The 13,865-nt window shown below is 58.0% G+C and overlaps 1 protein-coding gene across 2 annotated transcripts in view; it reads left to right on the plus strand.

Moving 5' to 3' along the window:
* The window catches only part of dgcr2 (DiGeorge syndrome critical region gene 2), a 98,089-nt gene extending 84,505 nt beyond the window's left edge, over window positions 1–13,584 (plus strand). For both annotated transcript variants that reach the window (XM_085962116.1, XM_085962117.1), the window contains 2 exons: window positions 8,499–8,738; window positions 12,787–13,584. In XM_085962116.1, the coding sequence (XP_085818242.1) occupies window positions 8,499–8,738; window positions 12,787–13,001 (455 nt within the window). In that variant the 3' untranslated portion in view covers window positions 13,002–13,584. The remainder of the gene's footprint in view (window positions 1–8,498; window positions 8,739–12,786) is intronic.
* The last annotated feature ends 281 nt before the right edge of the window (window positions 13,585–13,865 follow it).

The raw sequence follows: 13,865 nt of genomic DNA on the forward strand, positions 1-13,865 counted from the left end.
GACAGGAAGGGGGCTAGTGAATGGGGTGAGTGGGACAGGAAGGGGGCTGGTGAATGGGGTAAGTGGGGCAGGAAGGGGGCTGGTGAGTGGGGCAGGAAGGGGGCTGGTGAATGGGGTGAGTGGGGCAGGAAGGGGGCTGGTGAATGGGGTGAGTGGGACAGGAAGGGGGCTGGTGAGTGGGGTGAGTGCGACAGGAAGGGGGCTGGTGAGTGGGGTGAGTGCGACAGGAAGGGGGCTGGTGAATGGGGTAAGTGGGGCAGGAAGGGGCCCAGTGAATGGGGTGAGTGGGACAGGAAGGGGCCGAGTGAATGGGGTGAGTGGGACAGGAAGGGGGCTGGTGAGTGGGGTGAGTGCGACAGGAAGGGGTGGGGTGAGTGGGACAGGAAGGGGGCTGGTGAGTGGGGCAGGAAGGGGGCTAGTGAATGGGGTGAGTGGGACAGGAAGGGGGCTGGTGAATGGGGTAAGTGGGGCAGGAAGGGGGCTGGTGAGTGGGGCAGGAAGGGGGCTGGTGAATGAGGTGAGTGGGACAGGAAGGGGGCTGGTGAGTGGGGCAGGAAGGGGGCTAGTGAATGGGGTGAGTGGGACAGGAAGGGGGCTGGTGAATGGGGTAAGTGGGGCAGGAAGGGGGCTGGTGAGTGGGGCAGGAAGGGGGCTGGTGAATGGGGTGAGTGGGGCAGGAAGGGGGCTGGTGAATGGGGTAAGTGGGACAGGAAGGGGGCTGGTGAGTGGGGTGAGTGCGACAGGAAGGGGGCGGGTGAGTGGGGCAGGAAGGGGGCTGGTGAATGGGGTGAGTGGGACAGGAAGGGGGCTGGTGAATGGGGTGAGTGCGACAGGAAGGGGGCTGGTGAATGGGGCAGGAAGGGGGCTAGTGAATGGGGTGAGTGGGACAGGAAGGGGGCTAGTGAATGGGGTGAGTGGGGCAGGAAGGGGGCTAGTGAATGGGGTGAGTGGGACAGGAAGGGGGCTGGTGAATGGGGTAAGTGGGGCAGGAAGGGGGCTGGTGAATGGGGTGAGTGGGACAGGAAGGGGGGTGAGTGGGACAGGAAGTGGGCTGGTGAGTGGGGCAGGAAGGGGGCTAGTGAATGGGGTGAGTGGGACAGGAAGGGGGCTGGTGAATGGGGTAAGTAGGGCAGGAAGGGGGCTGGTGAGTGGGGCAGGAAGGGGGCTGGTGAATGGGGTGAGTGGGGCAGGAAGGGGGCTGGTGAATGGGGTGAGTGGGACAGGAAGGGGGCTGGTGAGTGGGGTGAGTGCGACAGGAAGGGGGCTGGTGAGTGGGGTGAGTGCGACAGGAAGGGGGCGGGTGAGTGGGGCAGGAAGGGGGCTGGTGAATGGGGTGAGTGGGACAAGAAGGGGGCTGGTGAATGGGGTGAGTGCGACAGGAAGGGGGCTGGTGAATGGGGTGAGTGGGACAGGAAGGGGGCTGGTGAGTGGGGTAAGTGGGACAGGAAGGGGGCTGGTGAGTGGGGTGAGTGGGACAGGAAGGGGGCTGGTGAGTGGGGTGAGTGCGACAGGAAGGGGGCTGGTGAATGGGGTGAGTGGGGCAGGAAGGGGGCTGATGAATGGGGTAAGTGGGACAGGAAGGGGGCTGGTGAATGGGGTGAGTGGGACAGGAAGGGGGCTGGTGAATGGGGTAAGTGGGACAGGAAGGGGGCTGGTGAGTGGGGTGAGTGCGACAGGAAGGGGGCTGGTGAATGGGGTGAGTGGGGCAGGAAGGGGGCTGGTGAATGGGGTGAGTGGGACAGGAAGGGGGCTGGTGAATGGGGTGAGTGCGACAGGAAGGGGGCTGGTGAATGGGGTAAGTGGGGCAGGAAGGGGCCCAGTGAATGGGGTGAGTGGGACAGGAAGGGGCCGAGTGAATGGGGTGAGTGGGACAGGAAGGGGGCTGGTGAGTGGGGCAGGAAGGGGGCTGGTGAATGGGGTGAGTGGGACAAGAAGGGGGCTGGTGAATGGGGTGAGTGCGACAGGAAGGGGGCTGGTGAATGGGGTGAGTGGGGCAGGAAGGGGGCTGGTGAATGGGGTAAGTGGGGCAGGAAAGGGGCTGGTGAATGGGGTGAGTGGGACAGGAAGGGGGCTGGTGAGTGGGGTAAGTGGGACAGGAAGGGGGCTGGTGAGTGGGACAGGAAGGGGGCTGGTGAGTGGGGTGAGTGCGACAGGAAGGGGGCTGGTGAATGGGGTGAGTGGGGCAGGAAGGGGGCTGGTGAATGGGGTGAGTGGGACAGGAAGGGGGCTGGTGAATGGGGTGAGTGCGACAGGAAGGGGGCTGGTGAATGGGGTAAGTGGGGCAGGAAGGGGCCCAGTGAATGGGGTGAGTGGGACAGGAAGGGGCCGAGTGAATGGGGTGAGTGGGGCAGGAAGGGGGCTGGTGAATGGGGTAAGTGGGACAGGAAGGGGGCTGGTGAGTGGGGTGAGTGCGACAGGAAGGGGGCGGGTGAGTGGGGCAGGAAGGGGGCTGGTGAATGGGGTGAGTGGGACAGGAAGGGGGCTGGTGAATGGGGTGAGTGCGACAGGAAGGGGGCTGGTGAATGGGGCAGGAAGGGGGCTAGTGAATGGGGTGAGTGGGACAGGAAGGGGGCTAGTGAATGGGGTGAGTGGGGCAGGAAGGGGGCTAGTGAATGGGGTGAGTGGGACAGGAAGGGGGCTGGTGAATGGGGTAAGTGGGGCAGGAAGGGGGCTGGTGAATGGGGTGAGTGGGACAGGAAGGGGGGTGAGTGGGACAGGAAGTGGGCTGGTGAGTGGGGCAGGAAGGGGGCTAGTGAATGGGGTGAGTGGGACAGGAAGGGGGCTGGTGAATGGGGTAAGTGGGGCAGGAAGGGGGCTGGTGAGTGGGGCAGGAAGGGGGCTGGTGAATGGGGTGAGTGGGGCAGGAAGGGGGCTGGTGAATGGGGTGAGTGGGACAGGAAGGGGGCTGGTGAGTGGGGTGAGTGCGACAGGAAGGGGGCTGGTGAGTGGGGTGAGTGCGACAGGAAGGGGGCTGGTGAATGGGGTGAGTGGGACAAGAAGGGGGCTGGTGAATGGGGTGAGTGCGACAGGAAGGGGGCTGGTGAATGGGGTAAGTGGGGCAGGAAGGGGGCTGGTGAATGGGGTGAGTGGGACAGGAAGGGGGCTGGTGAGTGGGGTAAGTGGGACAGGAAGGGGGCGGGTGAGTGGGACAGGAAGGGGGCTGCTGAGTGGGGTGAGTGCGACAGGAAGGGGGCTGGTGAATGGGGTGAGTGGGGCAGGAAGGGGGCTGATGAATGGGGTAAGTGGGACAGGAAGGGGGCTGGTGAATGGGGTGAGTGGGACAGGAAGGGGGCTGGTGAATGGGGCAAGTGGGACAGGAAGGGGGCTGGTGAGTGGGGTGAGTGCGACAGGAAGGGGGCTCGTGAATGGGGTGAGTGGGGCAGGAAGGGGGCTGGTGAATGGGGTGAGTGGGACAGGAAGGGGGCTGGTGAATGGGGTGAGTGCGACAGGAAGGGGGCTGGTGAATGGGGTAAGTGGGGCAGGAAGGGGCCCAGTGAATGGGGTGAGTGGGACAGGAAGGGGCCGAGTGAATGGGGTGAGTGGGACAGGAAGGGGGCTGGTGAGTGGGGCAGGAAGGGGGCTGGTGAATGGGGTGAGTGGGACAAGAAGGGGGCTGGTGAATGGGGTGAGTGCGACAGGAAGGGGGCTGGTGAATGGGGTGAGTGGGGCAGGAAGGGGGCTGGTGAATGGGGTAAGTGGGGCAGGAAAGGGGCTGGTGAATGGGGTGAGTGGGACAGGAAGGGGGCTGGTGAGTGGGGTAAGTGGGACAGGAAGGGGGCTGGTGAGTGGGGTGAGTGGGACAGGAAGGGGGCTGGTGAGTGGGGTGAGTGCGACAGGAAGGGGGCTGGTGAATGGGGTGAGTGGGGCAGGAAGGGGGCTGGTGAATGGGGTGAGTGGGACAGGAAGGGGGCTGGTGAATGGGGTGAGTGCGACAGGAAGGGGGCTGGTGAATGGGGTAAGTGGGGCAGGAAGGGGCCCAGTGAATGGGGTGAGTGGGACAGGAAGGGGCCGAGTGAATGGGGTGAGTGGGACAGGAAGGGGGCTGGTGAGTGGGGCAGGAAGGGGGCTGGTGAATGGGGTGAGTGGGACAAGAAGGGGGCTGGTGAATGGGGTGAGTGCGACAGGAAGGGGGCTGGTGAATGGTGTGAGTGGGGCAGGAAGGGGGCTGGTGAATGGGGTAAGTGGGGCAGGAAAGGGGCTGGTGAATGGGGTGAGTGGGACAGGAAGGGGGCTGGTGAGTGGGGTAAGTGGGACAGGAAGGGGGCTGGTGAGTGGGGTGAGTGGGACAGGAAGGGGGCTGGTGAGTGGGGTGAGTGCGACAGGAAGGGGGCTGGTGAATGGGGTGAGTGGGGCAGGAAGGGGGCTGGTGAATGGGGTAAGTGGGACAGGAAGGGGGCTGGTGAATGGGGTGAGTGGGACAGGAAGGGGGCTGGTGAATGGGTTAAGTGGGACAGGAAGGGGGCTGGTGAGTGGGGTGAGTGCGACAGGAAGGGGGCTGGTGAATGGGGTGAGTGCGGCAGGAAGGGGGCTGGTGAGTGGGGTAAGTGGGACAGGAAGGGGGCTGGTGAGTGGGGTGAGTGGGATAGGAAGGGGGCTGGTGAATGGGGTGAGTGGGGCAGGAAGGGGGCTGGTGAATGGGGTAAGTGGGACAGGAAGGGGGCTGGTGAGTGGGGCAGGAAGGGGGCTGGTGAATGGGGTAAGTGGGGCAGGAAGGGGGCTGGTGAGTGGGGCAGGAAGGGGGCTGGTGAGTGGGGTGAGTGGGACAGGAAGGGGGCTGGTGAATGGGGTGAGTGGGGCAGGAAGGGGGCTGGTGAATGGGGTGAGTGGGGCAGGAAGGGGGCTGGTGAATGGGGTGAGTGGGGCAGGAAGGGGGCTGGTGAATGGGGTGAGTGGGACAGGAAGGGGGCTGGTGAGTGGGGTAAGTGGGACAGGAAGGGGGCTGGTGAGTGGGACAGGAAGGGGGCTGGTGAGTGGGGTGAGTGCGACAGGAAGGGGGCTGGTGAATGGGGTGAGTGGGGCAGGAAGGGGGCTGATGAATGGGGTAAGTGGGACAGGAAGGGGGCTGGTGAATGGGGTGAGTGGGACAGGAAGGGGGCTGGTGAATGGGGTAAGTGGGACAGGAAGGGGGCTGGTGAGTGGGGTGAGTGCGACAGGAAGGGGGCTGGTGAATGGGGTGAGTGGGGCAGGAAGGGGGCTGGTGAATGGGGTGAGTGGGACAGGAAGGGGGCTGGTGAATGGGGTGAGTGCGACAGGAAGGGGGCTGGTGAATGGGGTAAGTGGGGCAGGAAGGGGCCCAGTGAATGGGGTGAGTGGGACAGGAAGGGGCCGAGTGAATGGGGTGAGTGGGACAGGAAGGGGGCTGGTGAGTGGGGCAGGAAGGGGGCTGGTGAATGGGGTGAGTGGGACAAGAAGGGGGCTGGTGAATGGGGTGAGTGCGACAGGAAGGGGGCTGGTGAATGGGGTGAGTGGGGCAGGAAGGGGGCTGGTGAATGGGGTAAGTGGGGCAGGAAGGGGGCTGGTGAGTGGGACAGGAAGGGGGCTGGTGAGTGGGGTAAGTGGGACAGGAAGGGGGCTGGTGAGTGGGGTGAGTGGGACAGGAAGGGGGCTGGTGAATGGGGTGAGTGGGGCAGGAAGGGGGCTGGTGAGTGGGGTGAGTGCGACAGGAAGGGGGCTGGTGAATGGGGTGAGTGGGGCAGGAAGGGGGCTGGTGAATGGGGTAAGTGGGACAGGAAGGGGGCTGGTGAATGGGGTGAGTGGGACAGGAAGGGGGCTGGTGAATGGGGTAAGTGGGACAGGAAGGGGGCTGGTGAGTGGGGTGAGTGCGACAGGAAGGGGGCTGGTGAATGGGGTGAGTGGGGCAGGAAGGGGGCTGGTGAGTGGGGTAAGTGGGACAGGAAGGGGGCTGGTGAATGGGGTGAGTGGGGCAGGAAGGGGGCTGGTGAATGGGGTAAGTGGGACAGGAAGGGGGCTGGTGAATGGGGTGAGTGCGACAGGAAGGGGGCTGGTGAATGGGGTGAGTGGGGCAGGAAGGGGGCTGGTGAATGGGGTAAGTGGGGCAGGAAGGGGGCTGGTGAATGGGGTGAGTGCGACAGGAAGGGGGCTGGTGAATGGGGTAAGTGGGGCAGGAAGGGGGCTGGTGAGTGGGGCAGGAAGGGGGCTGGTGAATGGGGTAAGTGGGGCAGGAAAGGGGCTGGTGAGTGGGGCAGGAAGGGGGCTGGTGAGTGGGGTGAGTGGGACAGGAAGGGGGCTGGTGAATGGGGTGAGTGGGGCAGGAAGGGGGCTGGTGAATGGGGTAAGTGGGACAGGAAGGGGGCTGGTGAATGGGGTGAGTGCGACAGGAAGGGGGCTGGTGAATGGGGTGAGTGGGGCAGGAAGGGGGCTGGTGAATGGGGTGAGTGGGGCAGGAAGGGGGCTGGTGAATGGGGTGAGTGGGGCAGGAAGGGGGCTGGTGAGTGGGGTAAGTGGGGCAGGAAGGGGGCTGGTGAGTGGGGTAAGTGGGGCAGGAAGGGGGCTGGTGAATGGGGTGAGTGGGGCAGGAAGGGGGCTGGTGAATGGGGTGAGTGGGGCAGGAAGGGGGCTGGTGAAGTTAGCCCATAGCAGGCACACTGGGCAGGAAGGTTGGCGAGAGAGTAGGATGGGATAGTTGGGGTTGTTGCTGTGAAGAGGCAATGGCAGGTGCCTTGATGGGCCCTTTGGAGAATGCTGAGAGAGGCACATAGGATAGCTGTGGCTTATGCCAGAGTGATTCAATGCTGGCGTGGCAGCAGGAGAGCAGTGGAGTAGTAATGTGTTGCTGTGGGGTTCGTGAAGGCAAAGTACCCGATAGGGGAGAAATGAAAGATGGCACGACAGCTGATGGAATGGACAGAAGTGAAAGACCCAAGAGGAACTGCGAAAAAAGGAGAAAGAAGTCATGGGCTCTTCCTCCTACACTTGCATAATTCTACCTCCAGCTCTGGCTGTACGCCTGGATGGTGTGAAACCTGGGGGGGAAGGGGGAGAAATTGAGTTGCACCCCCTTTGGGGCACTAACTTCGCCGGGGCGCTACTTTTAGTGCCCCCGCGGCTGAAATTGAGTGGTAACACCCCAAGAGGGAAGCGGGGCAGTATTGTAAGAGCCCCACCTCCCTCTTGGGGCGCTGCGAGGGAATATCGCGGCACTACGTGCGGTAGCACCACGGTATTGCAGGCATTCCTCCCCTTAAAAGGAGGGGCCTTGTGCAGCACGACCCGGGGCCCAGCTGGGCCACCGGGGATCGCAGTGCCGGCAAAAGAGCCCGGCACTCGAGAAGTGCCGGGCTCACGGAGAGCAGCCAGCACTCCGCGGGGGGGGGCGGGTCAGGTCAGGAGGCCGGGGACGGCAGCGGAGGCAGGTGCTGGCAGGCGGCCAGCAACAAAAATGGCCGCCGACACCTCGCCTTTAACTAGCGCCGCCCCGGCCGCAGGTAGGCCCCCCCGACCCCGTCGGACACAGCGTCCGGCAGTAAGTCAGGGCGCTAACGGGAGGCGCAAAGCAACCAAATTTTTCCCCCTTGGTTGTCCCAGAGTTAAGTCTCCACCCCCCACCTACTATTCATCACCAAGATTGCTTACTTTCATTTCTGTATGATTGTCTGTCACTGTCCCTACTTTACCCTACTACTGCCAGAACCCTTATCCATGCTTTTGTCACTAAAGTTGTCCTAGTTGGCATGCAATCCTCTTCACTCCATAAACTCCAATCTGTTCAAAGCTCCGCTGGTTGTATCCTGTCCCACCCATAACACTCATGCCTTTTGTATCCCCCAAAACATTGAATTTAAAATACTCATCCTCAGCTACACCGCCTCGCCCACCCAGACCTCCTCCAGCACTGTGTCCGCTCCTCTACCTTTAGTATTCTGACTCTGGCTTTTTACGCATCCCCCCATCCCTTCGCTCCACTATAGAGCTTTCTACCACATCAGCCCCACTCTCTGAGACTCTCTCCATAAACCGTTCGCTGCCAACATTTAAAAACTCCCCGAAAAAATAAGCTCTTATCGCCTCTCCCACCATGGTCCTTTCTATATTTCCTTTGTGAAGCACCTTTTAGAAACCAGGAGATGTGGATGTGTTTCAGATAGTGTGCAAACTCTGTAGCACTCCTAGAAGAGTCAACTCCCTCCTCTCTCTCCCAGTCATTTTAGATATGTCTCACTGCACCGCACCAGGCTGCTTCCTCTTGTTGCACTTCTCATGCCAAGCAAGGATGAGTGAAATTAATGTTCCATACTCTGTGAATGAAACAACTCTAATCAATACAGATTACCCGAATGTTGCGGGGAAGCAGAGCTGTCTCCCATTACATTCATCTGACTTTGAGATGGAAGGAAGAAGCATTGAGCAGAGTGAAGTGAAAGATTTATTTCGTTCTGTTGTTAACTAGTGTTGGCAGCTGACATTTCTTGGTGTGGACAGTCGGTAACACTGAGCCTGCGCTGGTGCTTGAAGTTGATTTTCTGGTTTTCCTTTCACAGTGCATCATTTTAACCTGGCCCGAAGTAGAATGCCAGGCTTCGATTATGGCCCGGATAGCCTTGGATCAGGCCTAACTCCTCTACATCTTTCTGACGATGGGGAGGGAGGCGCATTCCACTTCCATGACCCCCCACCTCCATACACAGCTTTTAAATACCCAGACATACAGCATCCCGACGACCCACCACCGCCATATGAAGCGTCCATCAATCCAGACAGCATGCTTTGTGTCAGCCCAGGTATGTCCAACCTCCTCAATCTGACCCGATACAAGCTCAGGCCCAATATTATAACCATGAGGGTTTGTAGTTGGTGTCCCAGTTTTAAAGCACCATGATCTGTAAAAGGATGGTAAGAGAGGTTCATGAGACCCCTAGATAGGGATGGGATATTAAAGGGTACGGGAAGTGAGCACGGGAATGGAAATAGACTGGGGGAATATTGAAGGGTACAGGAAGTGAGCACGGGAATGGAAATAGACTGGGGGAATATTAAAGGGTGTGGGGAGTGAGCAGGAGAGTGGGATTAGACTGGGGGGATATTAAAGGGTACGGGGAGTGAGGGGGAGAGTGGGATTAGACTGGGTGGGATATTAAAGGGTGCGGGGAGTGGGGGAGAGTGGGATTAGACTGGGTGGGATATTAAAGGGTGCGGGGAGTGAGGGGGAGAGTGGGATTAGACTGGGTGGGATATTAAAGGGTACGGGGAGTGAGGGGGAGAGTGGGATTAGACTGGGTGGGATATTAAAGGGTGTGGGGAGTGAGGGGGAGAGTGGGATTAGACTGGGGGAATATTAAAGGGTGCGGGGAGAGTGGGATTAGACTGGGGGAATATTAAAGGGTACGGGGAGTATGGGGAGAGTGGGATTAGACTGGGGGATATTAAAGGGTGGCGGGAGTGAGGGGGAGAGTGGGATTAGACTGGGTGGGATATTAAAGGGTGCGGGGAGTGAGGGGGAGAGTGGGTTTAGACTGGGTGGGATATTAAAGGGTGCGGGGAGTGAGGGGGAGAGTGGGATTAGACTGGGTGGGATATTAAAGGGTGAGGGGGAGAGTGGGATTAGACTGGGTGGGATATTAAAGGGTACGGGGAGTGAGGGGGAGTGGGATTAGACTGGGTGGGATATTAAAGGGTACGGGGAGTGAGGGGGAGAGTGGGATTAGACTGGGTGGGATATTAAAGGGTACGGGTAGTGAGGGGAGGGTGGGATTAGACTGGGTGGGATATTAAAGGGTACGGGTAGTGAGGGGGAGAGTGGGTTTAGACTGGGTGGGATATTAAAGGGTGCGGGGAGTGAGCAGGAGAGTGGGATTAGACTGGGGGAATATTAAAGGGTGAGGGGAGAGTGGGATTAGACTGGGGGATATTAAAGGGTGTGGGGAGTGAGGGGGAGAGTGGGATTAGACAGGGTGGGATATTAAAGGGTACAGGGGCTGAGGGGGAGAGTGGGATTAGACTGGGAGGGATATTAAAGGGTACGGGGCATGAGCGGGATTAGACTGGGGGGTTATTAAAGGGTCTGGGGAGTGAGGGGGAGAGTGGGATTAGACTGGGGGATATTAAAGGGTGTGGGGAGTGAGGGGGAGAGTGGGATTAGACTGGGAGGGATATTAAAAGATACAGGGAGTGGGATTAGACTGGGGGGATATTAAAGGGTACGGGGCATGAGCGGGATTAGACTGGGGGGTTATTAAAGGGTCTGGGGAGTGAGGAGCGTGTAATTAGACTGGGGGAATAAATTGGCCCAGAAGTTCGGGTCCCAACGCGTAAGTACGCACGGGGTACTCACCCGTAGGCCCAACGAAAGTGCCGGTTTCGTGCGTGCACTGCGCATGCGTGGGAAACCAGCACTTCCGTTCCCCTGAAAGAAGGGGTTGAGAGGTGCAGCGCGTGCGCCGGAGAGGCAGCGCGTGCGCATCGAACTTACTTTTTTTTGCAGGTTTCTCCGGGAGGGTAAGTCTCCAGCAGTTACACTTTTAAAAAGCAGGCGCAAGATCTGCTTTTAACAAGGTAAGTGGTGAATTAATTAAAATTTAAACATTTTTTCCACAGGTTTATTTTATTTAAATACTTTAAAGAAAGGTAAGTTTATTTTTAGCCCCGTTAGAAAATGTAATGAATTTTTGCAAGAATTTAAATTATTGTTTAAAATAGTTATTTCATGTAATTTATTGTTATTTTTAAAATGTGATGCTTTTTTAAAAAATTTATTTGAGGTTTTAGTGATATTTTGGGGTTTATACTATTTATAGGTTTGACAGCTCTTCCTGTCAAACTTATGAATGAAGCATTCCCTGCTCTGATTGGCTCTCCATGGCCCACGTGATCCCTGGGGATGCTGCGAACTAACTGCGCCCCTGGGATACGCAAGCACTGCACGCCGGCAGTTGGAGCAGGCCCAGGATCGGAATCCCACGCGGGCCCACAGCTCAACGGCCGGCGCGCTAGGTAAGTGCAGGTCGGGGGCTTGCACCCGCGGGAAGCCTCCAACCCGAATTTCTGGTTAAAGGGTGTGGGAGTGAGGGAGAGAGTGGGATTAGACTGGTGGAATATTAAAGGGTGTGGGGAGTGAGGGGAGAGTGGGATTAGACTGGGTGGGATATTAATGGGTGTGGGGAGTGAGGGGGAGAGTGGGATTCGACTGGTGGGATATTAAAGGGTGTGGGGAGAGTGGGATTAGACTGGGTGGGATATTAAAGGGTGTGGGGAGTGGGATTAGACTAGTGGGATATTAAAGGGTGTGGGGAGTGAGGGGAGAGTGGGATTAGACTGGGTAGGATATTAAAGGGTACGGGGAGTGAGGGGGAGAGTGGGATTAGACTGGGTGGGATATTAAAGGGTGTGGGGAGTGAGGGGGAGAGTGGGATTAGACTGGGTGGGATATTAAAGGGTACGGGGAGTGAGGGGGAGAGTGGGATTAGACTGGGTGGGATATTAAAGGGTGTGGGGAGTGAGGGGGAGAGTGGGATTAGACTGGGTGGGATATTAAAGGGTACGGAGAGTGGGATTAGACTGGGTGGGATATTAAAGGGTGTGGGGAGTGAGGGGGAGAGTGGGATTAGACTGGGTGGGATATTAAAGGGTGTGGGGAGTGAGGGGGAGAGTGGGATTAGACTGGGATATTAAAGGGTACGGGGAGTGAGGGGGAGAGTGGGTTTAGACTGGGTGGGATATTAAAGGGTGTGGGGAGTGAGGGGGAGAGTGGAATTAGACTGGGTGGGATATTAAAGGGTGAGGGGGAGAGTGGGATTAGACTGGGTGGGATATTAAAGGGTGCGGGGAGTGAGGGGTAGAGTGGGATTAGACTAGGTGGGATATTAAAGGGTGTGGGGAGTGAGGGGGAGAGTGGGATTAGACTGGGTGGGATATTAAAGGGTGTGGGGAGTGAGGGGGAGAGTGGGATTAGACTGGTGGGATATTGAAGGGTGTGGGGAGAGTGGGATTAGACTGGGTGGGATATTAAAGGGTGAGGGGGAGAGTGGGATTAGACTGGGTGGGATATTAAACGGTGTGGGGAGTGAGGGGGAGAGTGGGATTAAACTGGGGGAACATTAAAGGGTGTGGGGAGTGAGGGGGAGAGTGGGATTAGACTGGGTGGGATATTAAAGGGTATGAGATTCTGTGGGAACCAACTGTCGTGCAGATTTGTTGGTCTGATTTGCTTGTTTCTCTCACAGAATCACAGAAACCCCACAGTGCAGATAGAGGCCATTTCGGCCCATCGAGCCTGCACCGACACACATCCCACCCTATCCCCGTAACCCCACGTATTTAATCCCCCTAACACTAAGGGTCAATTTATCATAGCCAATCAACCTAACCTGCACATCTTTGGACTGTGGGAGGAAACCGGAGCACCCGGAGTAAACCCACGCAAACATGGGGAGAATGTGCAAACTCCACACAGACAGTCGCCCGAGGCTGGATTCTCCTGGAACATTGTCTGATGGAAAGAAATGCCCCAATTACTGATTATCTGAAATAATCAGGCAGAGAATTACGTGGCATTCAAAGGGAATAAATCAAGTTCATGTTTCAGTTTAGACTGTGTCTGATGGGCCTTTCGTCTGACTTTGTATGCCCAGGTGTGTTTCCGGCATCCTGTGTTTGGTGTTTATTCCAATCCTGCTTTACTTGGCATCTGCCAAAGACCCTAGGTTGATGGGCCACAAAGGGGTGCGAGAAATGCGAGCAGCAGGAACCCACAGCAGCTCGAAGTCTGCTTTTTCTGTCATGTTTGCTGCATTGTGCAGTACAGAAAATAAAGTGAATTTTTTTTACTTTTAGATGGCAGTGGTGGGCAGGTGATGGAGCTGAGCCGCCAGCTTCCCACGGCAGTGGGCGCTATTGGAGAACAGACAGATGTAGGAGACTTTACTCTCGCCTCTGTCACAGAGGAGCTGGAAGACTCAGCTGACAGCAGTAGCTTGCTGGTGCCGCATGACCCATTCTCAGAGAGTGCAGCACTGAGCAGTCACTCCTCAGTAAATACTGTTGTATAAATGGGAAGGGAGGGGGGTTTATCATTGTTTCTTGGGATTAGAGCAGATGTTTGCACAGTGCTGTACAGACAAACACCAGTCAGATGACTAAACAAGGTTTTAGTTCTGGTTTCCAGTAGTCAGATTTCCTGTTTCGATGAACGAGTTGATCCTTTTTGTGTATATATTGATGGTGGAATGCAGCACGTTTCCCTGGAGATGGGTACAGTAGGACTTTAGGAAACGAATGGGCAGCTGGTTTTTGTGTTTTTTTATAGACTTTGTGTATGAATGCAGGGCTCTGAATCGAGGGGCTGGAAGAAACTTGAGGGGTTGGTGGTTCTGCATGCTGAATATGTACTGGCATCACAAAACTCGCACATAACCAGGGGGTCACCGGCTGCGGGGGGCACAGACGGGAACTGATGGGGCCCATCCTTGGAAAAAGCTGAGTGATATTTCTAGACACAGACGTGCGCTCCCTGTCACCATTCGGTGACGTCACTGAGATACAGGAATGGTGGGACTGAGCTGTGTAACACTCTGGAGAAGCGTGGGGGGCTAGAGACTCACCGAGGGGGGGGCCACAGACTCACCGAGGGGGGGGCCACAGACTCACCAAGGGGGGGGCGCCACAGACTCACCGAGGGGGGGGCTACAGACTCACCGAGGGGGGGGCCACAGACTCACCGAGGGGGGGGCCACAGACTCACCGAGGGGGGGTGCCACAGACTCACCGAGGGGGATGCCACAGACTCACCGAGGGGGGTGCCACAGACTCACCGAGGGGGGGGCCACAGACTCACCGAGGGGGGTGCCACAGACTCACCGAGGGGGGGGCCACAGACTCTCAATGAGGGGGGGTTACAGGATTTTGGGGGGCAG

Source organism: Somniosus microcephalus, chromosome 19 (assembly GCF_052327205.1).
Source record: "Somniosus microcephalus isolate GS21.2 chromosome 19, FLI_Smic_1.0, whole genome shotgun sequence".
NCBI classification, from domain to species: Eukaryota; Metazoa; Chordata; class Chondrichthyes; order Squaliformes; family Somniosidae; genus Somniosus; species Somniosus microcephalus.